Source organism: Eptatretus burgeri, chromosome 8 (assembly GCF_056783735.1).
Source record: "Eptatretus burgeri isolate ZD-2024b chromosome 8, Ebu_testis_v1, whole genome shotgun sequence".
NCBI lineage: Eukaryota > Metazoa > Chordata > Myxini > Myxiniformes > Myxinidae > Eptatretus > Eptatretus burgeri.
In genome coordinates this window covers 17,626,607-17,650,334 of record NC_140968.1, presented here as the reverse complement: position 1 = coordinate 17,650,334, position 23,728 = coordinate 17,626,607, and the positions used below count along the sequence as shown (strand labels likewise).

The 23,728-nt window shown below is 44.6% G+C and overlaps 1 protein-coding gene and 1 long non-coding RNA gene across 2 annotated transcripts in view; both read left to right on the top strand.

Moving 5' to 3' along the window:
• Positions 1-23,728, top strand: part of LOC147021206 (uncharacterized) — a 777,227-nt gene that overhangs the window by 114,040 nt on the left and 639,459 nt on the right. The window lies entirely within an intron of this gene.
• LOC147021214 (uncharacterized) lies at positions 674-1,978 on the top strand. Its single transcript, XM_085893691.1, has one exon. The coding sequence runs from the start codon at positions 674-676 to the stop codon at positions 1,976-1,978; it is 1,305 nt and encodes a 434-aa protein (XP_085749817.1).

Here is a 23,728-nt window from a genome sequence, read left to right as displayed (position 1 = left end):
ACGAAAAGTCACTGAAAATCCAAGTAGGGGAACATTTGTATTTTTCAAGATGGCCACCAAAATTGATAATTTTAGAATCAGCCCTACTTCAGCAAGTAATAGTGCTAAAAATATATGTGAAACACTTAGGCACATGTTATTGGACACTTTTTAAACTTGTCACAGACTTCACATTCAAAATGGCTGCCAAAATGGCGCCAAAACTAGCATATTTAGAAATAGCCAAATATAAGCAATTATACTTGCTTTGTATTATTGTTGTCATAGCGCTAAAGTATTTCTTTCTTTTCATATAACAGTGTAATTAGCTGATCATGGACAAGTGTGTTTTCTGTGAAGAACCTCTATCCAATGGAGAGCCAACTTCCACATTACGCATCAAAGGATGTGAAGGCATTGCCAAGGCTAATGAGTTGCGGAACAGAAATATTAGTACTGTGCCTGGCCAAGTTGTGCATGTCAAGTGTAGGAAGGACTTCTGTTCCCCACTGTGCATAGTCAGTGACAACAAAAAGTGAGGACATGACTCCTCAGCTCCCAGTAGTTCACCATGTGCGTGTCGATCCACAAATATGGCATTCAATTACAAAGAAAACTGCATATTTTGTGGTGTTTGTGATGCAAAAAAAAAAAAAAACACAAACCAACACATAAACTTATCTCAGTCAGAAAAATGGATTTCCAGAAGACCATAATGCAGGTATTCAAAGAACGCAATGATTTGTGGTCAGACACTGTCAGAGGTAGACTTGAGTATGCGCAGGATCTACATGCTGCAGATGTGGTATTCCACAACGTCTGCAGCACAAACTTTAGAACAGGAAGGGAAATACCAAATGAGTTTGTTGCAGAAGAAATGATCCCTCCCAAACGGCCTAAGCAGGGCAGACCCTCCGATTCAGTACGAGCAGATGCTTTCATTAAGGTAGCCGAGTATCTTGAGGCCAATGACAATGAACAAACAACTATACAAGATCTAATACATAAAATAGATGAATTGCTGGATGGCACTGACAGTGCATCATATGGATTTACTTACATGAATGATCAACTTCAAAAACACTTCGGCGACAACACAACGATCACCAAGATCAATGGAAAACTAAACGTGGTTACATTCCACCACAAAGCATCCGCTGTCCTCCACAAATTCTACAGTCAACCCAAGAAAAGCAACAACACTGCAGAGAAAATGAGACTCATTGAGACTGCTGCCAAACTGATTAAAAGTGATGTCAAATCAGCGGAAGAGACAAAAGAAGTATACCCAGATTCAAGTAAAATGACATCTACTAATGAGGCAATGTCATTCTTACTTGAATCATTGAAACTTCTGCTTCAGAAACTCGCAGTTGGGAAGGATGCCAATAAGAAAATAGCATCGTTGGGCCAAGCCATTATGCAATGCATTCGACCAAGAGTTCTAATTACTCCCTTACAGATAGGTTTAGGCGTACAAATGCACCACCATTTTGGGTCTAAGTTTCTCATCGACTCTCTCTATGCACATGGTTTCTGTAGCTCGTATAAGGAAGTGCAGAAATTTGAGCGCAGTGCAGCAGTCACCCAAGGAACAGACATACCAAACTACACTGAAGGCCAATTCATTCAGTATGTGGCCGACAATGTAGACCATAACATTAGGACAATTGATGGTCTGAACACTTTCCAAGGCATGGGCATAATTGGCACTGTAACCCCTAGGACACAGACCACAAGTAGAGTACCATGCATATATGTTACAATGGATGATGTTGCAGCAGTGGGTCGCATCAACATCCGACACCTAACATCTCCTTGCAGTAGATTAGCCTCACGGAGGTATGGATTACTGGAAGACAAGAAGGAGCAGGATAGAACTTCCAACTTCGACCTCCTGCGGAAGATCTCCCTAACAGTACGCTCTCCACATCCAGCATGGTCCGGAATGATGCAGTGCAGAAGGGCCCACACCCGGCCATTTTGGTGGCCATCTTGAAAAATAAACATAGTCCCCTACTTGGATTTTCGGTGACTTTTAGTATGTCATTCTAAAGTATATTTAGGGTGAAAAAACACTTGAATGGTTTCTATTGCTATTTGTGGTGGGTATATCACTAGATTCCCTGGCCTTATAGTATGAGATTTGTACACGGGCAAGAAAAGAACAAACCAGAAATGGGATCATTAATCCATTTAGCAACAAACTTCAAAAAAACAGCTACAAATGATGGATACGACACAGGTAAACCAAACAGAAACAAACACAGCCCCAATGATTGCAAAGAAAAAAAAAACACTACAAAAATAAATATCAGCAGATGTACTGATAAATGGGAGATCGACTAAAGAGCAGGAAGATTTCAAAAAGAGCTTGACAGTACAGTGCTTCACAAGGAAGGCTCATTGGAATGGCTAAGAAGAGATCTAATTAATTGGGATGGAGAACGAGTTATACACTACCGGTCAAAAGTTTTAGAACACCCCCATTTTTCCAGTTCTTACTGAAATTTAAGCAGTTCAAGTCCAGTGAATAACCTGAAATGGTACAAAGCCAAGCGGTAAACTGTCAGAGGTTAACAAAAAAGTTTAGGTCACCAAAAACTGAAAAATAATGTAAATTTCAGAGTTGTTAAAAAAGGCCCTTTTCAAGGAACAAGTAATGGGTTAGCAACTGCAGCTGTTCCGCAGCAATAGAAGTAAATTAAGTCTTGCATGTTAATGCAAACAATTCCGACAGTGTTCCCAACTTTTGTTGATTAGTTACAAACCCTCTGTCTGTATGAAAGCAGTGTTGGAACAGACTGTGTTGCTACACCCTCTGAAGCATTATTTGGACAATATTGCACTCCAGGAAGTAGTATATTGCTATCATAATGGCGAGAAAAAGACAATTAACAAACGAAGACAGACCATTATAACCCATAAAAGTGCAAGTCTTTCCTTTGGAGAAATTGCAAGGCAAAGCTACAACACTATCGGAAGACAAGTTTCTGAGAGTCAACAGCTTGCGTGATAGGCGGCTCACAAGACAGCAGTTTCAAAAACAGCTTAACACTGGTCGAAGTAAGGAAGTCTCAGTTTCAACTGTGAAGAGAAGACTTTGAGCTGCAGGTTTGACAGGTCGAGTGGCAGTAAGAAAGCCATTGCGAAGATGGCAAAATAAGAAAAAGAGGCTTGCCTGGGCCATGAAGCACTGCCATTGGACGACTGAAAACTGGAAAAAGGTCTTATGGACCGATTAATCAAAATTTGAAATATTCGGTTCATCATGCAGGGGTTTTTTACGCCTTCGAGTAGGCGAAAGGATGGTTCCTCAGTGTGTGACACCAACTGTCAAACATGGAGGAGGAAGCATGATGATCTGGGGCTCTTTTGCTGGATCCAGAGTCGGCGACTTGCACAGAGTGACTGGCACCCTGAACCAAAAGGGCTACCACAGCATTTTGCAGCGCCATGCAATACCCTCTGGTCTACGCCTAGTTGGTCAGGGGTTCATCCTTCAGCAAGATAACGACCCAAAACATACCTCTAGGCTATGTCAGAACTACCTTAGAAGAAAAGAACAAGATGGTAGGCTTCAAATCATGGAATGGCCAGCACAGCCTCCAGACTTAAACCCCGTCGAGCTGGTTTGGGATGAACTGGACAGAAGGGTGAAAGCAAAGCAACCTTCGAGTGCAACACATTTGTGGGAACTTCTGCAACAGTGTTGGGAAGAACTCTCCGAACAATATTTGATTTCCATTGCAGAAAGAATGCCACGAGTATGTTCGACCGTTATATCTGCAAAAGGTGGCAACTTTGAGTCAAAAATTTAGATTAAATTTTGTTCAACAAAATGATTCCATGATCTCTTTTTTTTATCTGCAAGTGTTTATTTGTTCTGTGTGAAGATAAAAATTCTGTGCTTTAATTTCAGAGCACATTGAAACATTAATACTGCTTAAATTTCACTAAAACCTGCAAAAATGGGGGTGTTCTAAAACTTTTGACCGGTAGTATAAATGCTCAAGATCAAGAACACTACACTGATGCCTTTAAGAAAATGGTGGGAAGTATGGACATCACAAACAATGCATTGTGTTTGAACATCATACTCAAACACAAAAAAGAAAAGTCAGCATTTTTCTTTGAGGTTTCAGTTACCAATGACTTTGGACTAAATGCCACAGAAATCAGGAAAATGACCAAACACCAGGATCTGAAAAATGAGGTCAAGAGGACCTCAAAATTGAAGAAAGCTGAAATTATACCAGTGATAGTCGGAGCTGGAGGAATGAAAAAGAAAACCCTTACTGGGTGCTTTAACATCATTTTGGGAAAATAACTCCAAACGAGCTACAAGTGGAGGCTGTCAGTGGTTCAGTGAAGATTTTGAAGAGTCCTTGGAACGAGGCGATGAGAATGACATTTCACAATTTGGTTCCTGAATCGTGATCCTTAACCAAAAATGAGGTGGGGATTTTGAGTTCTGGGAGAACTTCCTCCCACCTTCTGAAATCCAAAAGCGATACAAACCAATCTTCTTCTTTTAGCTGCTCCCGTTAGGGTTCACCACAGCAGATCATCCGTCTCCATTTCGCTCTGTCCTCCACATCTTCCATCGTCACACCAACCACCCGCATGTCCACCCTCACCACATCCATAAACCTCCTCTTTGGCCTTCATCTTCTCCTCCTACCTGGCAGCTCCATCCTCAGCATCCTTCTCCCGATAACCCCGCATCCCTCCTGTGCACATGTCCAAACCATCTCAATCTCACCACTCTCACTTTGTCTCCAAACCGTCCTACCTGCACTGTCCCTCTAATATACTCATTTCTAATCCTGTCCATCCTCGTCACTCCCAATGAGAATTGCAGCATCTTTAACTCTGCCACCTCCAGCTCGGCCTCCTGTCTTTTTGTCAGCACCACCGCCTCCAAACCATACAACATAGCTGGTCTCACTACCGTCTTGTATACTTTCCCTTTCACACTTGCAGATACCCTTCTATCACAAATCTCTCCTGAAACTCTTCTCCACCCACTCCATCCTGCCTGCACACTCTTCTTCACTTCTCTACCACACTCTCCGTTACTTTGGACAGTTGATCCCAAGTATTTAAACCCATCCACCTTCACCACCTCAACTTCTTGCAACTGCACCATTCTACCAACCTCCCTCTCATTTACGCACATGTACTCCGTCTTACTCCTATTGACTTTCATTCCCCTTCTCTCCAATACGTACCTCCACCTCTCTTGGCTCACCTCAACCGGCTCCCTACTCTCACGACAGATCACGATGTCATCCACGAACATCATAGTCCATGGAGACTCCAGTCTGATCTCATCCGTCAGCCAGTCCATCACCATTGCAAACAGGAAAGGGCTCAGAGCCGATCCTTGATGCAATCCCACCTCTACCTTAAACCGGTCTGTCATTCCTACCGTACACCTCACCGCTGTCACACTGTCCTCATACATATCCTGCACCACACTCACATACTTCTCTACCACTCCCGACTTCCTCATACAATGCCACAACTCCTCTCTTGGCACCCTGTCATAAGCTTTCTCTAAATCCACAAACACACAATGCAACTCCTTCTGGCCTTCCCCATACTTCTCCATCAACACTCTCAAAGCAAACATCACATCTGTAGTGCTTTTTCCTGACATAAAACAATATTGCTGCTCACAAATCATCACCTTTCCTCTCAACCGAGCTTCTACTACTCTTTCCCATAACTTCATGGTGTGGCTTATCAACTTTATCCCTCTGTCATTACCACAGCGCTGCACATCACGCTTATTCTTAAAAATCGGTACCAGTACACTCAATCTCCACTCCTCCGGCATCCTCTCACTTTCCAGGATTTTATTAAACAATCTGGTTAAAACTCCACTGCCATCTCTCCAAAACATTTCCATGCCTCCACTGGTATATCATCTGGGCCAACCACCTTTCCACCCTTCATCCTCATCATAGCAGTCCTCACTTCATCCTTACTGATCCACCCCACTTCCTGATTCACTATCTCCACCTCTTCCAACCTTCTCTCTCTCTCACTTTCTTCATTCATCAGCTCCTCAAAGTACTCCATCCACCTTCTCAACACACTCTCCTTGCTTGTCAGCACATTTCCATCTGCATCCTTTATCACCCGAACCTGCAGCACATCCTTCCCAGCTCGGTCCCTCTGTCTGGCCAATCGGTACAAATCCTTTTCCCCTTCCTTTGTATCCAACTTCTCATACAGCTCGCCATATGCCTTTTCCTTAGCCTTCGCCACCTCTCTTTTTGCCTTTCGCCGCCACTCCTTGAACTCCTGTCTACTTTCTTCATCTCTCTGGTGATCCCAATTCTTTTTTGCCAACCTCTTCCTCCTTATACTTTCCTGTATTTCCTCGTTCCACCACCAAGTCTCCTTGTCTTCCTTCCTCTGTCCAGATGTCACACCAAATACCTTCCTAGCTATCTCCCTCACCACTTGCACAGTAGTTGCCCAGTCGTCCCACACCTCTTTACCACCATCCAACACCTGTCTCACCTCCTCCCTGAATTTCACGCAACAGCCTTCCTCCTTCAGCTTCCACCATCTGATCCTTGGTTCAGCCCTCACTCTCTTCCTCAACCTCACCACCTAAATCATCCTACAAACCACCATCCGATGCTGTCAAGCTACACTCTCCCCTGCCACCACCTTACAGTCTCTAATCTCTTTCAGGTTGCATCTCCTACTAAAGAAGTAGTCCACCTGTGTGCTTCTTCCTCCACTCTTGTATGTCACCCTGTGTTCCTCCTTCTTCTTAAAATACGTATTTACCACTGCCATTTTCATTGTTTTTGCAAATTCCAACATCACCTGCTCTTCCACATTCCTCTCGTTGACATTGTGCCTACCTATCACCTCCTCATCATCTACATTCCCTTCCCCAACTTGCCCAATGAAATCCGCTCCAATCCCTCCTCTTTCTTCTTTGGATACACTCTCCACCACTTCATCTAACTCACCCCAGAAATCTTCTTTCTCCTCCATCTCACACCCCACTTGCGGGGCATATGCACTGATGACAGCATGGTAGAACAGTTTGAAACCACCTCCGATGCTCCTAGCCTTATGTCCCTTCCACTTGGTCTCTTGTACACACAGTATATCTACCTTTCTCCTCTCCATCATATCAGCCAACTCTCACCCTTTGCCAGTCATAGTCCCAACATTCAAAGTTCCAACCCTCACCTCCACACTTCTACCCTTCCTCCTCTCCCACTGCCTCCGGACATGCCTTCCCCCTCTCCTCCTCCTTCGCCCAGCAATAACACAATTTCCACCGGTATCTTGCTGGCCAACAGTACCGGTGGCGGTCGTTGGGAACCCGGGCCTCTGCCGATCCGGTATGGAAATCCGGTTTATGATCCGCATATTGATTTGGCACAGGTTTTATGCTGGATGCCCTTCCTGATGCAACCCTCCCCATTTATCCGGGCTTGGGACCGGCGCTGAGAGTGCACTAACTTGTGCAACTGCAAAAGTGATAACAACCAATGAGAGTCTAAAAAAACTCAAACTAGGAAAATGACAGAAGAAAAGAAAAGCAGTTTGAAAATTTACTCATAAAATTCAATCAAAAACTAAGGAAATAGAAGCAGAGTGTTGCAATCCCTCTACCCCAGAAAAAGATTCACTAGTTTTGGAAAGAGTTCTATGAAAGCTTAAAAGAACACAACAAGAAGGTGGAATAGATCCAAAACTTGGAAAGGAAGAAGCAACATTGAGAGGATATTCCTCAAGTGATAATTGCCAAACATAAAATTATGAAGCACTTGCCAAGATGCCAAAATTCAAAAGCCCTGGTCTGAATGGCATTCCACATTTCTGGTACTCTTCACAATCACTGCATTCAAGCATTGGATGAGCTTATCCCAAGGGGAAAGGCAACGGATGAGTGGTAGTCCAATCCTGATCTTCCCTTCCGAATTTTCACAACATAACAAAGGGAACAGCTGTAGAAAGGGGAAATGTCAACAGTAGGGCGGAGGGGAACATCCTCGTCCTCTTAATGATGACGTCATAAAAACGAATATGACGTCATTGTGATGTATCAGGTTTGCGATGAATTATCTGTGCTAATGCACGGCTTGATTCCCACAAACAAAATTCAAACAGCTTGCCGAGTTTCGGAGATAATGGTATGGGCGATTTCCATTAGCGGTGATATTATGACATCAACTTTTTTTCTCGGAAGAATTTCCAAAATCGGAGATGGTTACTGCCTGCACGTTGGCTTTCTGCATATACATGGCAAGTTTCACGAAGATCTGATGAAAACTCTGGGTTGTGAAACAAAAAAATGTCAAAATATAGGAATGACGTCATAAAAATTGAAATGACGTGATAGTGATGTATCATATGTGCGGTAATTCATCTCTGCTAATGCCCTGTTTGATTCACGCAAACAGAATTCAAAAAGCTTGCCTAGTTTCTGAGATAATTTTTTTAGGCGATTTCCATTAGCGGAGATATTTTGACGTCATAACTTTTTTTCTAGGAGGAATTTTCAAAATCGGAGATGGTTACTGTCTGCGCAGGTTATTTTTACATATGTATGTCAAGTTTCAGGAAGTTTCTATGAAAACTGTAGGCTGTGAAACAAAAACAGTCCACGAGAAGAAGATGAAGAACAACAACGTGAGTAAGACTTAGAGATCCTCCAGAAGGATCTAAAAATAGACAGAGACTGAAAAATAAGGGATGCAGGTAACGATGAGGGGTAATGGACAACGTAAGGGTTTTTTTTTTCATGGACAATATGGACACAAGCAAAATGTTGGAAGTGGTGTGGGATTGTATTCCGAGTGAAGAAAAGATCATTGTTTTGGATGAGTGATGACTTGAGATGGTAGTGAACAGATGTCTTCAAGACCTGGAGGGAAGAATGAGATTGAAGAGAGTGTGAAATCTTGTTCCATGGGTGGTGAGAAAAGGAATACATGAGTGGAGGTAAGCAGTGGTTCTGGATTTTAGCAGTTTCACTCTGAAGGTGTTGCTGGTAAACTGTGTGCATCCTGCACATACCTTGGAGAGAAGAAGCACGGAGAGGTGGATAGTCGGACCAGAAATGAGTCGGTAGAAGACTGAGATCACTGACCTGTTGGCGATGGCAAAGTGATAGGCCCATCGACTCAGATTCATCGTGAGAAATTCCAATGATCTTGAAAGCCTTCATTTCCACGGCTTCAAGCTGAGCAGGATATAAGCCAGGGGAGTCAGCCCAGATGGGAGCACAGAACTCCATTAAGCTGTGGATGAAAGACTTAGAGGTGGATAGGAGCTCAGGTGTGCCAAGGAAGGACTATGCATGATGGAGGATGTCCATTCTGGTTTTGGAGGCCAACTTTGAAATGTGGCTTGTCCAAGAGAGATCATGGCTTTGAGCAAGACCCGAGAGTTTGAGTGACTGAACCTCTTCAAGAGGGTTGATGAGAAAGGAGATGGGTTTGTGGTACGGTCATTGGGGGGAGAAAGGGGAAGAGAGAAAGATGTTTGACTAGTTTGTGAATTTTGTCAAGGTCAAAAGAGAGGGAAGTGGCTTCTGTCTGTCAGAAGGATGAGAGATGTCATGGCAGAGAGTGGAGTCATCAGCAAAGAGATCATTTATGAAGATTAGGAATAAGATGGGGCTGAGAACACTGCATTGGGGGTAGTCCAGCCTTGACAGGGAGAGGAGAAGAAAGGATTCTGTTGAGAGCCCCATGTTGGCTACAAGAGTGGAGGAAGTCAGTCATCTAATAGTGGAGTTTGCCTTGGATTCAATTGACAAACAGTGTGGAGAGCATGTGGGATGCCAGACCATATCTAAAGCTCAAGATATGCCCAGAGAGACGGCCTTGATATGTCTGATATTGAAGGCCTCCAACCATTGTTTCGGAGAGTAAAAGCAGCATGTTCAAGTTAGAGTGACCTGGTCTGAATCCAAATTGATGATTTGAGATGAGCTTTTGGTTAAAAGGTATGATTTTTATGTCAACTGTTATGATGGATTCCACGACCTTGCTGATGTTTGGAAGTTAGCTCAAATGCAGGACAAACTATTTTAACTATGGTGGATGACAGCTCGTAAGAAGAAAATATTTTGAAATCCTTTTCCAGGCCTCTTTTTAGGTTTTGCCTCTGTAGTAATCGAGGTGCAGCCAAGTGAGATTTACCTTTGAATTTCTGCAATTTTAAAAAATAAATGTAGAAGGTGAAATAGGAACGACTTGTCTTGCTTCAACAGTTTATTGAGCATTGCAGGTGGAGATTGAAGAAAAACCCTCAAGGTAAAATTAAAACTCTCAGGATGCATTCATTGACAATTTCGGTTACAAACTTCAGGGTAATACTTTCATCCGTCCATTGATAGATGCTGTTTCCATTAACTATCGTTGAAGAGTAAATATATTACGAATGCAATCCATTAGTCATTGAACAATTTTGATAAACTATATCCAGTCATTAATTCATGTGTTCAAATGAAGACGTGATAGTTTCTCGACAAATGTACATTCCAATCAGATTAATGGCTGCAATTATTCTACAGTTGAACAGTAAAAAATATTACAGTAAATCAACAAAGAACGGTAATAGTTAAATTGTTCTCAAATAAATGATGTACAATACACCTGAGTCATGACACTTCTTGTTGTTACTGAATATAAATGAATACATCTATTAGTTCATCCAGACTCAGAACAAGCAATGTTTTCATGCTGTGAGAAACTTAAACGGTATTTTTGTATCAATATGACGATTACAGTAATAAGAGGAAAAACATTCAATGCAATTAACGAAACATCACGCCATAAGCGTGCTCAATCCAAACATGCAATTCAATAAAAGAAACATGTATCACACCTTAAGTGGGTTTGTGGAAGAATAATAAATTCCGTCTTGTAAAATGTACAATATGCTGCACCAACCATTTTCTGTCATGTAAGGTGATGATACTCATTTCCTCTTGTGTGCTTTTAAATGCTTGTAAAGGGAAAGTTTATTGCGAAGCATTGTAATTGACAAAAGTCGTTTTTTCACCATATATGGTGTTGTTCAACACTAAGAATCATGCAAGTGTGTTTTAAAACCCACTCACCCAGATAACCGGGCAGGTTGTAATGTTCAGCTGATAAGGTCGCAGCTTCAACGCTCAGGGGAATTGGGGTTGTGTGCCAATATATATCCCTATCTTGTCAAGCGTTGTACTCACAATGCCCCATCTCTCACAATGTTTCTTTGTCAGTTACCCCTGCCTATTCCTGTAGAATACTGTGTTTGGTCATAAAATACTGCACACAGCTATGTATTCTTAGAACACCCCACCTTTTTCCCTTGAGGTTGGAATGTTCTCAGTTTGGGAAACATCTTAACAGACCATTAAGATTTCATTAAGCTTTGATAACAAGTACTGTTCTTTGTCGAACTAATGCCTCCTCCTTCTCTCTTTTTATGCAAATAATTTTGCTGTAAAGAAGATAGGCTTGTAGAACAGAATGGAGAGAAGGAAGTTTACAGCATCTCATATTGTTGCCGCTCTGTATATTTGTTTATTACCGTGTACACATAAAATAAATGATTCAACTCTCACTGGAACTGGAGTGACGATTGATTCCAATGGAGGTTCTAGTGATTCCACCACAGAAATTGGCGCAGTGAGCAAGGCTTGTAACATCTCGAGAGGGAGGGGCGGTGGGTGTTGGGGAGTGGGACCGGAGGTCAAGGTGACGTTGGCTGAAGTGATGCAGATGCTGGTTTCCACCTGAAACAGCAGGTAAGGGGACCGCTACAGATTCCCTTCCCTGACCTTTTCGCTGTATCCTGCATTCACGAGTCATGTGCCTTGCCTCTGACCCTACTGGGTGACACGAGCCCGAGGAAATCGAGCTGTCATTTATTGTGAGTTTTGCGCTGTAAGATCTGGATTAAAACAAGGTTGTGGTAATCCATGCCGGGAAGCTGGATTGTGGGAAATCTGTGCCAGGTTCGAATGTTCCAGAAGTGTGCACGATCTGCGCCTGGCTGTGTATATGTAAAGGGAGAGTTGTCGGTACAATTGACAGAGTCAAGGGTTGCATAAATTGTTGAAGGAATTTCCTCTTTAAGCATTTGTAATTGGTGTTGCCAGCCCAAAGTGTGAATGAATAAAGGATATTGTTCCTCACTCATAAAATATTATTTGAACTTTGGTAAAATCCTGTAGTTGAGAGGATTCCCATTGTAAACATGATAATCCATGTATTCTGTTACATTTCCTCTCTGTAAAACAAACGTCTGCCTTCAGGTGATATCGATTTGTGATATTGATGTCATTTTTGATTAAAACTATGTAACAACTTGGAATGTTGCATAAGTTCCAGGAAGATTTGAGTATATAAATTAGTGCATGATTCAACATAACTTTAGATATTTCTTATTTAGTTCACAAATTTAATGAATATAATGCACAGCTTTTTGTGTAGACTCATTGTGGGAGCTCCCGAGGTTCTGTGAGCAGCGCCAGTCAATGTAATGTTGTTCTTTATCAACACTGAGAACGTACCGATGTCATGATTCACTCCCTTGATCTGTAGCCTGGTGTTGGATTAGTGGTTAGGGGGTAGCTTGGGATCCTCGGGGTCCTGAGTTCGAGCTCTGTTGGCCACTGAATTGTCATCAGGGGGGTTGACTCAGCCTGTCATCCTTCCGAGGTTGGCGAAATGAGCACCGATATACTGGTAATTATCCCTGCATATCAAAGGTGACTAAAGGGTTGCCGTCAGGAAGGGCATCTGACCGTAAAAACATTGCCACACATTACAAGAAAGAGTACCATGATTGGAGCCTGCAAAAAGCTGACCCCTGCTCAGGGAAAAAGGCTTTAAAATGGTGTGATGATCCTCGGATCCCAAGCTCACCACCCTAACCATAAAGCCAACACCAGACATATAGGGTACATAAAGCACCTGAAAGTCGTCAGCCCTGCCTTACCCCTCTTTCAATACAAAAGAGGGGCATTCGTTCATTGTTAATGTTAAGGAGGGCAAATATGTTTGAATAACATTGCTGAAAACATGATACAAAAAAGGAACCAAATCCAAACCATTGCAATACTTCGAGCAAATATCTGTGAGAAACATAATCGAATGCCTTTTCTCACTGGCATAGCGAGGGGGGTGGGGGGGGGGTGAACGGGGCAGCCTCCCCGAGAGGCACTTTTGATGGGTGGCGAATTTGTTTTGTTGCATCTATCATCTATCACTATCGACACCTAAGGACAATTTTCCCATGACGTGTGGAAGCACAAGCACGGGGGAGGGGGGGGGGAGGTTGAACTGCCTGCTGATGAGGCAGCGAGGCATTCGCGTCTCATTCTTATGTTCATAGCTTATTCCTGTGTTTGTAGCTCATTCCAATTCACCGTTCTCGTCTCATTCCTTTGTTCCTGTCTCAGGGGCTTACCTCGAGAGAACTAGGGTATTTGACACCTGGGGCATACCCTTGCTTTGGCACCCCCCCCCCCCCGCCTCCCCCGAGATGAATAATTTTAAAAATCAAACACACAGAAAAGACATCAGGTGTGCAAGTAAAATTTCAAGCAAGTTACAGTACTGAACCTGTAGTAAGCAAAGTGTAAATAAGAAAATCGATTTTAATTGGTGAAAACCACTTAAATATACCTCATGTCCTTCCTTCCATCCGTCCAACAAAAATGAAGAACCTTTTCAAACCACCATGTTTCATTCCATAATAGTTTGTTGTTGTTTAGTTTTATCTTCTTGTTGTTTAGGTTTTTGTGTTATTCTTTATTTGCATCAGGACAGTAAGGTCACCCCGCCTGTTGGGGAAGTAACCGTCAGTCGCCCGAGGGGACACTTTTTAAGCAGTGTAGCTGCTTCACTGCACAACTTCCTTCTGACACGGTGCAATATTTTTATTTTTATTCCCCCCCCCCCCCGGGATGTTTGACAAAATAACGAATAATAAAAGAGATTTGGTACAAAAAAGGAAGCGGGCAGGGACGATCAACTGGTGTTTTATGTTTATATTTGGCCTATATCTTACACGTGCCCTTCTTGGACTCAAGATTATTTTGGTGTTACAAATAAATTAACTTTATTACTGAGTTACTGTCTTCGGTAAATAATAATAATATGTCACTTGCACTGCCCTCCCCGCACACCCCTGAGTATGCCAGTGTGTCTCATTCCTGTGTTCCTGAATGCTTAGTAGGCTGATGACGATTTTGAAAGGGGGAAACAAAGGTGTAACTGTTTATTTGCAAATGTGCTGTGTTTGATTCGATTTGCAATAACGTTGTTTTATTAGGCTTTGTGTTTAATTCAGCATGTGAGTTACGAGGGGGCGGAATTTTGTCATCTCACCCCGAGCGGCATTTTTCCTCGATACGCCATTGCCTTTTCTTGATCCAAGAAAACAAGAACAACGCGTTCAAGATCTATGTCGCAAACATTAATCACATCATGAATGACAGAAATGTTATCATGGATATTACGACAGGGGTACACAGTAGGTTTGATCCACATTTATAATCTTTCTATCTATATAATACTTAAACTCTCATCATGTATGTATGTATGTATGTATGTATGTATGTATGTATGTATGTTCCTGAAATACAGCTAAAACGGTACACGATAGCGCAAAAATGTTCTGCCCACCTAACTCACCATTCTCCTGCGGTGCGCAGTATCAAGTTTCGTTCAAATCAGGCAACGAAAAAATTATTAAAAAGTCAATTCCCGATTCAGTTAAGTACTCTTCGGGAGAATTTGATCAATGCAAACAACCTCAGCGGTATAGTTAGCTGGAGCTATATTTTTGTTTTTCTTGAAATGATTTAATAAAAAATCTCAAACATTTAGTATAGCCAAAGAACAATTTATTTTGAAGCATAAAATAAACATCGCCATTTTGATATAATACTTCTGTGTTCATTAAAAATAAAATTGTGTTTCGAAGATTACACACAATAATTTCTTCGACTTTCTTTTCTCCAATGTTTTTCTTCACATTGACGTGCAATTTGAAGTTTCGTTCAAATCAGGCAATGAAGAAAATAATTTAAAAATCAATTCACGATTCAGTCAAGTATTCTTCGGGATTATTTGATCAATGCAAACAACCTCAGCGGTATAATTTGCTGGAGCTATCTTTTTTTTTTAATGATTTTTTTATCAATTGCTGTTACAACGGGAACCCAACGGGTTCACAGGTCGTCGAGTAAGCAATAAATCCACTTTGTGTGGCAGTTGGATACCTTTGATTAAAGCACTCACATCCACTTCCATGAACCACTTTAGGAGTCCTTTTCCCAATCAACTGCCACAAAAATAATACATCATTCAACATAAAAAACATCTATCTATATCTATATATTACTAAAACTCTCATCTTGGAAATATGTGTGTATGTATGTATGTATGCATGTATGTATATTCCCGAAATACAGCTAAAACGGTACATGATAGCGCAAACAATTTAGGGCCACATTACTCACCATTCTCCTGCGGTGTGCAGTTTCAAGTTTCGTTCAAATCGGGCAACGAAAAAATTATAAAAAAATCTATTCCCGATTCAGTCAAATACTCTTCGGGAGAATTTGATCAATGCAAACAACCTCAGCGGTATAGTTCGCTGGAGCTATCTTTTGTTTTTTCTTGAAATTATTTATTTAAAAATCTCAAACATTTAGTACAAAGAACAATTTTTTTTTAAGCATAAAATAAACATCGCCATTTTGTTCTAATACTCCCGCGTTCATTAATAAATAAAATCGTGTTTAGAAGATTTAATATGCACAATAATTTCTTTGACTTTCTTTTCTCCGTTTTTTTTTTCACATTGACGCACAATGTCAAGTTTCGTTCAAATCTGGCAACGAAATAAATTATTAAAAAATAAATTTCCAATTCAGTCAAGTACTCTTCGGGATTATTTGATCAATGCAAACAACCTCAGCAGTATAGTTCACTGGAACTATCTTATTAATTTTTTTGAAAGGTTGTTTTTTATCAACCGCTGTCACAACAGGAACCCAACGGGTTCAGGGGTTGTCTAGTGTCCTTTAAAAAGGGGTGAAAGATACAAAGCAATAGCTTTGGAAAAAAAGTCTGTGTCTGTGCAGTCTGTGCAAAGCAACGATACCGGTCTCCAATGGGAAATGAAAAAGGGGTCAGCTTTCTTGGTGAACAAGGTAAGTATTGCTCTTCTGCAGCTCAACTGGAGTCGTTCTTCATGAGGCTCTCTTGGAGGACTGACAACAGTTCAGGCCCAATAAAGTCCAAAAAAAAGTTCAAAGAACTCTGACGGCAGTCCATCAAGACCAGGTGATTTTCCTTTCCCAAGGCTCTTGAGGGCAATCGAGAGTTCTTCAAGTGTGAGTGGTTTCTCCAGGCTTGACCTTTGCTCTGGGGTTAGGGAGTTAATACCGTCAAACAAATCAGAGATACCATTTCGATCAACCTCTGTTGCTTTATAAAGCTTGGAGAAATAGAGTTTAGCTTCCACTTTGATTTCTTTGAGGTGAGTAATAATAGAGTTATCTGGACATTTCAGGGTGGAAATTTGGGGGTGAAGAACCTTCGATTCAAAATCAAAGAATAACCGAGTTGATGTGTCCAGGTAATTGAGATGTTGAAACCGCAATCTTATACGGGGTCCATGAGTTTGGTTCTCAATTATGTTATTAAGGAAAGCTTTCTTTTCCTGTAGTCTCAGCAGTAGATGATAAATGAGGTTTCTGGGACTCCCATTCAAATGAATGGGGGGAAAGGGAAAAACTTTCTGACTCAAGCTCCAAAAGTCCAAAATAGGAGATTGATTTTCTCCTCACCTATCCCCTTCCCTCCCATAAAAGCAAATGTAAAATTGAGACGATGAAAGATTGAAACTTACTGATGAAAGCACTTCTTCCCTTTCATATTTTCATTCCACTCAAAGAGCGAACCAACGAATATTTGTCCATGTTCTACTTTATATATGTATATATATATATATATATATATATATATATATATATATATATATATATATATATATATATATAAATAGACAGTCTGGCATCCTGCCCTACTCACCAAACTCTCTTCCTATGGTATCCAAGGCCATCTCCACTCATGGCTCGCAGACTTCCTCTCCTGTCGCAGTCAACGTGTGGCCCTAAATGGAGTTCTTTCATCCCCTCTTCCTGTCCAGGCTGGAGTTCCTCAATGTAACGTTCTGGGCCCTGTTCTTTTTCTGGTTTTCATTAATGATCTCTCCTACTTTCTGGAAAATCCTCTTTATCTCTTTGCTGATGACTCCACCCTCTGCCGTACCATCTATCATCCCTCAGACCGGCATGCAGCAGCATCTTCACTCACTGCAGATCTGGGTAAAATCACAAACTGGTCCAACACGTGGAACATGTCTTTCAATCCGGACAAATATCACACTCTCACTATGTCTCTCCGAAAGGACCGTTTAGAACCCCCCCCCCCATCCACTTTCTCAACAATCCTCTGGAAGAAGTCCATTCTTTCAAGCTTCTGGGTCTTACTATCTGCCATGACCTTTCCTGGGAAAGCCACATTTTAAACCTCACCTTCAAAGCCAGTCGCCGACTGGGAATCCTCCGTCGTGCAAAGTTCTTCCTCGGCCCACCTGAGCTCCTGACCACTTACAAAGCTTTCGTCCTCAGCCAGATGGAGTACTGCTCTCCCCTCTGGGCTGGTGCTCCTGCCTCCCACCTTTCTCGACTTCACGCTGTGGAAACCAAGGCATTTCGGATCATTGGCATCTCAGATCATTGGCATCTCCTGCGATGAGGCTGAGTTTTTGGGCCTCTCATTCTCTCACCGTAGGCTGGTCGGTGGTCTTTCTGTCTTCTACTGTCTCCTCTTCAGCCTCGCCCCCCTGCTCTCTCTGCGATTTGTTCCCACCACATTTCCACAGGGCACTCAAGGTCCGCCAACAACCCCCTTCTTGTAAAACTACCAAAATCACGAATCACTGCTCACCTTCACTCTTTCATTCTTCTTTTTTCCTGCCTTTGGAATAAACTCCTTCACTCTATTCAATCCCATTCTTCCCTCCAGGCCTTCAAAAAAGCTGTTCACCACCACCTCTTATCATTCCCCATCCAAATGCTCGATATTGTCTACCCCCGTTAATCCACCCTAAACCCACCTCCTTCAAATTCCCTGCTTTCCTTTCTGAAAGTCCCTGTAAAGTCCATCCTGCATTCCACATTTTCCCCACCCCATCCCTCTCCCTTCCACAGATCTCCTAATGTCTCTGTTCCCCACTGTTTTGTGCTTCCCACTCCTGCCCCTCTTGTCTCATGCCTCCCTTGCTGTACGTTGTGTGATAGCTCTCATACAAGCTTCGACAAGGTGTACAAAAAACAACAAACATCTGAATCATAGTCGTCAATTTCCTCAGGGCCTTCGCCCATTTGCTCAATCTCCATGGTTAATTCAGGAGAAGGGACTGAAGATACAAGAGGAACACTCTCAGTGGTTATATCCTTAAATGTGTCATTAACGATAGTGATGGCAATGTCGCTATCTTTAACAGGAGTACTACAAGGCTGAGATGACTCAGAGAGTATGGAGGGGGTAAGTCCAGTCTGGGGGGGACTGGTAGTAATAGTTGGGCGTTGCAAACCAGGGAGGGGAGGGGGATGAGGAGGAGGGGGAGGAGGAGGAGGGTGGGGGGAGAGCAGGAAGCAAGAAGAAAAAGAAGCAGCAGGGGCAAGGGGAGGGGGAGGGAGAGAAGAGCAAAGGGAGGAAGGAGGGAGAGGAAGGGGAGAAAGAGGTGGAGGGGGGGGGAGAGTAACAATAGCGTCGTTACATAACATTTTAGAGGTACCAGGTAATTCAGACGAGGAATCAACTGGTGAAACCTAAGCACATGGGGTCTGTGTTGTAGGGCAAGTCCCCACAACTACCTGTGCAAAGGAGCGAGGAGCCGCTGAAGCAACGAGGATTTTCGATCCGGGCTCAGCGGTGCTTTGAGAATGGGAAAGAGATCTTTTTGTACTTTTATTAATCATAGTAGGAGCAAGTGCTTCATGGGAAGCTTCTGCTTCTGTAATGGGAGCATTATCTGGGATGGGGAGTTGTTGGGAGTGTGGTGTACTGGCCTGCGGGGGCAGGGCAATGCGGGGAGCGTTGTGGAGGCGTGGAGGAGTGGTTTTGGGTGTTCGCGCTGCCTGAGGCGTTGTGTAGTCTGTAGTAGTGTGCATTCGGACGGGCAATAAACAGTGTTCGACAATCCTTACGACTATCCGAGTCCCGCTGCCCTCCGGACATTACAGTGTCGACGAGTCTGTTTCGGATCGGCGTGTGCAAAGTGCCTGGGTTACGTCGGTATTGACATGGAGTCTTTGGCCGGGGCGATTGGATCGCTGAAGCGAGAAACTCAGCGCAACTCGCGCGTTTCGAGTTCAACACCGAGCGAGGGTCCCAGAGAAGCGCATCGTGAGTTTCGTGCGCCGCACGCACAGTCTTCGGTGCCAGGCGTCTCGCCGTCACAGGACGGCTCGAGGATGGCGGAAGGTCGGGGCATGGCGCACGGACGCGTGCCCGTCTTCGTCAGAGACGACTTCGAATTGTTTTCTGAACAATTGGGCTGCTATTTCCATTCGAATGATGTAGACGATGAAAGCAAACGCAAATCGATCTTGCTCGCCTCGCTATCAATAGAACATTATCGGCTACTGAGTGATTTCGTAGCGCCGGATAAGCCTAGTGACGATGGGCTGTCGTTTCAAGACGTGGTAGGAAAGATGAAAGCCCACATGGCACTGGAGAAGTCATTGCAGCTAGCTCGATACCAGTTCGATCACCTCGCGAAGGGTGCGGAGGAGCGCGTTGCAGATTTCGTGGCACGGGTGAAGCATTCGGCCGTGGCTTGCAAGTTTACGGCGGAGGAGCATCCAGCTCGACTCAGAGATCGCTTTATTTCTGGGCTGCAAGATGCGAAGATGGTGTCGGCCATTCTGCAGATGCGAAGTGTCGACGTTACATTCGACTCAGCGGTCGAGACTGCTTCAGCTGTCGATCAGACACTCACAGATGTCCGCGCCATCGCCGGCCAGGACGTGATGGGTAGTTCCGGCTGGGGCATGGCGGGTGACCCCGGGGTCCACGTGATGACCCAGGTGCTCCAGGTCACGCGCACATCTGTCGGTGTGAGCCATGGGCGCGCGCCGCAGCGCGGCCGCGCAGGGAGCGAGATGGACACCCAGGGGTGTTGGGGGTGTGGTGGTCCGCACCTGCGGCGAGTGTGCCCGTATAAGAACACCGTGTGTTTGCATTGTCACAAGGTGGGACATCTGAAGCGTGTGTGTCGAATGGCGGGGGCCGCCGTTAAGGTCTTGGATGGTGAGGTGCGGGACGACCCCAGCGACCTGGGGAGCGGCCTGCAGCCAGGGCATAGCAATCACGGCGGCCCGGAGCAGGAGATGCAACCAATGTTGAGCCTGTTTTCGATTGGTCCGGAGGTGACAAGACCAATGACAGTGGAGGTCGAGGTGAATGGCAAGCCGATTGTATTTAAAGTTGACACCGGGGCTGCAGTGTCGGTCATGGGCGAGCGGGCGGCTCGTGGCCTTCGCGGTGTTCACCTGCTCAAGATGACCTTGTCACTGTGCACGTACACCGGCGAAGCGATTGCACCACTTGCGGTGACAGACGTCTCGGTGGTCTACCGGGGTCAAAGCGCCCTACTCTCGGTGTTTGTGGTACGAGGGGAGGGGCCCGCCCTTTTGGGCCGGGACTGGTTGGCGCACCTCAGGCTAGACCTCCAGTTCGTACCTACAGGTGCACCTGTGCCTCCTTCGAGACCCGAGGGCGAGGTTCTGGCGGCAGGAGCCGCGACGATTCAACTTGGGCTGCCGTTCATTGCCTCCGGCGACGACGATATGCGGATCTGGAGCAACGGGAGCCATGCCAGCAGTGACGGGCTCTCGCGCTCCCACTACGCTCGTGGTACGGTGCGCACCCGTGTCGTTCAGGCGATTTCAGCGGGGGATTGGAGTGAGCCAGTTGCGTTCAAGAAGTTCGCGGACCGTGACCATCGACGACAAGCAAGTCATCGCAACGTCGCGACGACAACCAAGAGACGGACACGCGATGTGATTCATGGGTTGCTGATGGTTGCGTATTTGATTTTCGTTGCTCGAGTGATGCAATTTAGCATTGTTACAAGAAATGCCGACAGTTCGCGTGTGAGCATAATATGTTTGGCTGGGATCAATCGATGGGATGTCCGATATGATCGATGTGATGTGATGTGAAGGGCTTGGGGGCAATCGTGGCGAATAAAGAGGTCTTGCCGATCTCCAGCTGCGAGGGCAGCCCACGGTTCGCTACCCTGTCATGTGTGGGGATTATGCTGGGAGGACGCGCTGTACGTGAGGGGAAGGTTGCATTGGAGCAGACAATGTTTTTGTTGTTGTATGACACTGATATGTCTCCAGGCTGCGCTGACCGTCCGTGTGGACGTGCATGGTTTTCTCGGTTGGGTTGGATGCACGGTTTTGGTGTGGGACTCAGAGATCGGCTCAGAGCCGGGGCTGGTTCGCTGTTCGGCATTACCCCCACCCCTGGTTTCGCCAAGGTCAGACGTGCCTGGCGCCCTGGGGCGCAAACCTCTGTTTTCGCGAGGCCGTTCGGGCGTGCGTTGCGATCTCGGCTGGTTGTGATGCGTGGGTTTGTTATGGGATTGATGGTGCGCCCAGCCGACGGCGCTGTTCAGCGTCACCGCCCATCCCTGAGATGGCCAAGGTCAGACGGGCTTGGCGCCGTGCAGCACAAACCTCTGGTCTCGCCAAGGTCGGCCGCGTTGGCGCCACGGGGCTTCCAGACTCAGAATGTTTATCTGATTCGGTTCTGTCTGGGGGAGATGTGCCGCCTTGTCGACCGAGGCATTTGATGGTGCCGGGGGAGGTTCGCTCGGGAGGTCATCGCAACCTCGCCGGAGGGCGTGTAAGCATGAGCCGCCTGGGGGTGCTTCTGTTGCGTGGTGATGCTGTGCTTCCCAGCTTGCTTCTTGCTATCTTTAACGCGGGCAGGGCTTTTGTGGGTTCGTCGTGCAACTCAGTTTTCGAGCACCTGTCCATTGCTTTGAAATTCAACTCGCTCACATCGACACGTTATATGGTGTGATGAGGTAGAGGGCTGAGTTATGGGCCGGATGACACCAACGGCATTAGGGTTGCGGGTAGCAGATGAAGCACGGTTCCTTTTGTGCCATCTCATCTGGGTTTTTGGTGCACGGCCGCCTGATTAATGCCATTTTTGGCTCTGGTTGTTTTCTGTGTGGTGGTGCCTATGCTTTTTGATTATTATCGTTTTTGTACCTCTTTGCTTTTGTCATGGTATTCTGTGCCGATTGTGCTTATTATTATGATGGTCATTTTATAATCATAGTTTTAGGAGGGAGGAGTGTGGTGTACTAGCCTGCGGGGGGCAGGGCAATGCGGGGAGCGTTGTGGAGGCGTGGAGGAGTGGTTTTGGGTGGTCACGTGCCTGCAAAGGATATAGGTGTTCGCGTCGCCTGAGGCGTTGTGTAGTCTGTAGTAGTGTGCATTCGGACGGGCAATAAACAGTGTTCGACAATCCTCACGACTATCCGAGTCCTGCTGCCCTCCGGACATTACAGGGATGAGAAGCCTTCATCACCAGTTTTATTCGGCATGTCTTTGGGGCACGATCTTTTAACATGGCCGAATTCACCACAACATGGCCGAATTCACCACACACACGGGTTTCTGTGTTCGCATATCCCATATAAGTATGTCCCTTGATTTTAAAGGGAAGGATTGCCTGAAACCCTGAAACACCTGGCGGTAAAATCATATAAACAATCCGACGAAACGACATGATATGTTTAAAATTATCATTCCGACGATGGAACGGAATTATTGTTAATGGGGGATACAATGGAACCGTATCGTTTTAACTGGGATACTATCTGATCGCATTTAACGAAAGGTGGTAAAATTGAAATCACAACTTTTTTGTGGGAGTATCCAGAGGGGAAAAGGGAACGTAAATATCGGGATCAAAGAAAAGTCCTCGCTCGTCGACTTGAGCAACGAAAAAAACAATCTTTTTGTTCATTCGGGAAACCGCCTTAACATTCTCAATCCCGATAATCTCACCGACACCAACAATTAACTTCTCCATGTCGATCTCCGATGGAGGAATACAAACAATGCCATGTTTCCGGGTTAGCGTTTCAAACGAAGCGTACCGCGAACTTTCACCCGCCATGACTATTCAATGGCCGGATGTATAAAAATAAATCGGAGAACACCGTTCAAACTTCGACGGGTCGCAAGAAAACAAGAATAATTTAAACGAAAGGAAAAGGTATAATGAATACAAAATAAGTAAATAAATAAATAAAGGTGATAAACTAATAATGCACAACAGTAGATCGACACTGGCACCACCCAAAGCACAACGAACGTACCGAATACCGGCGTAAATGCTCTTCTCTCCCTCTCTCAAACTCGGGAAAAGGGGGCACAGGAGGAGTGGTGGGGAGCAAACGCTGCACAGCTGGGTAAGGTAGGCAAAAGAGCACAAAGGGACAACACAGAGTTAGAACATGCACGAACACGCCACCATACTTACACACAGAGTGACTGGGGGAGAGAGAGAGAGAGAGAGAGAGAGAGAGAGAGAGAGAGAGAGAGAGAGAGAGAGAGAGAGAGAGAGAGAGAGAGAGAGAGAGA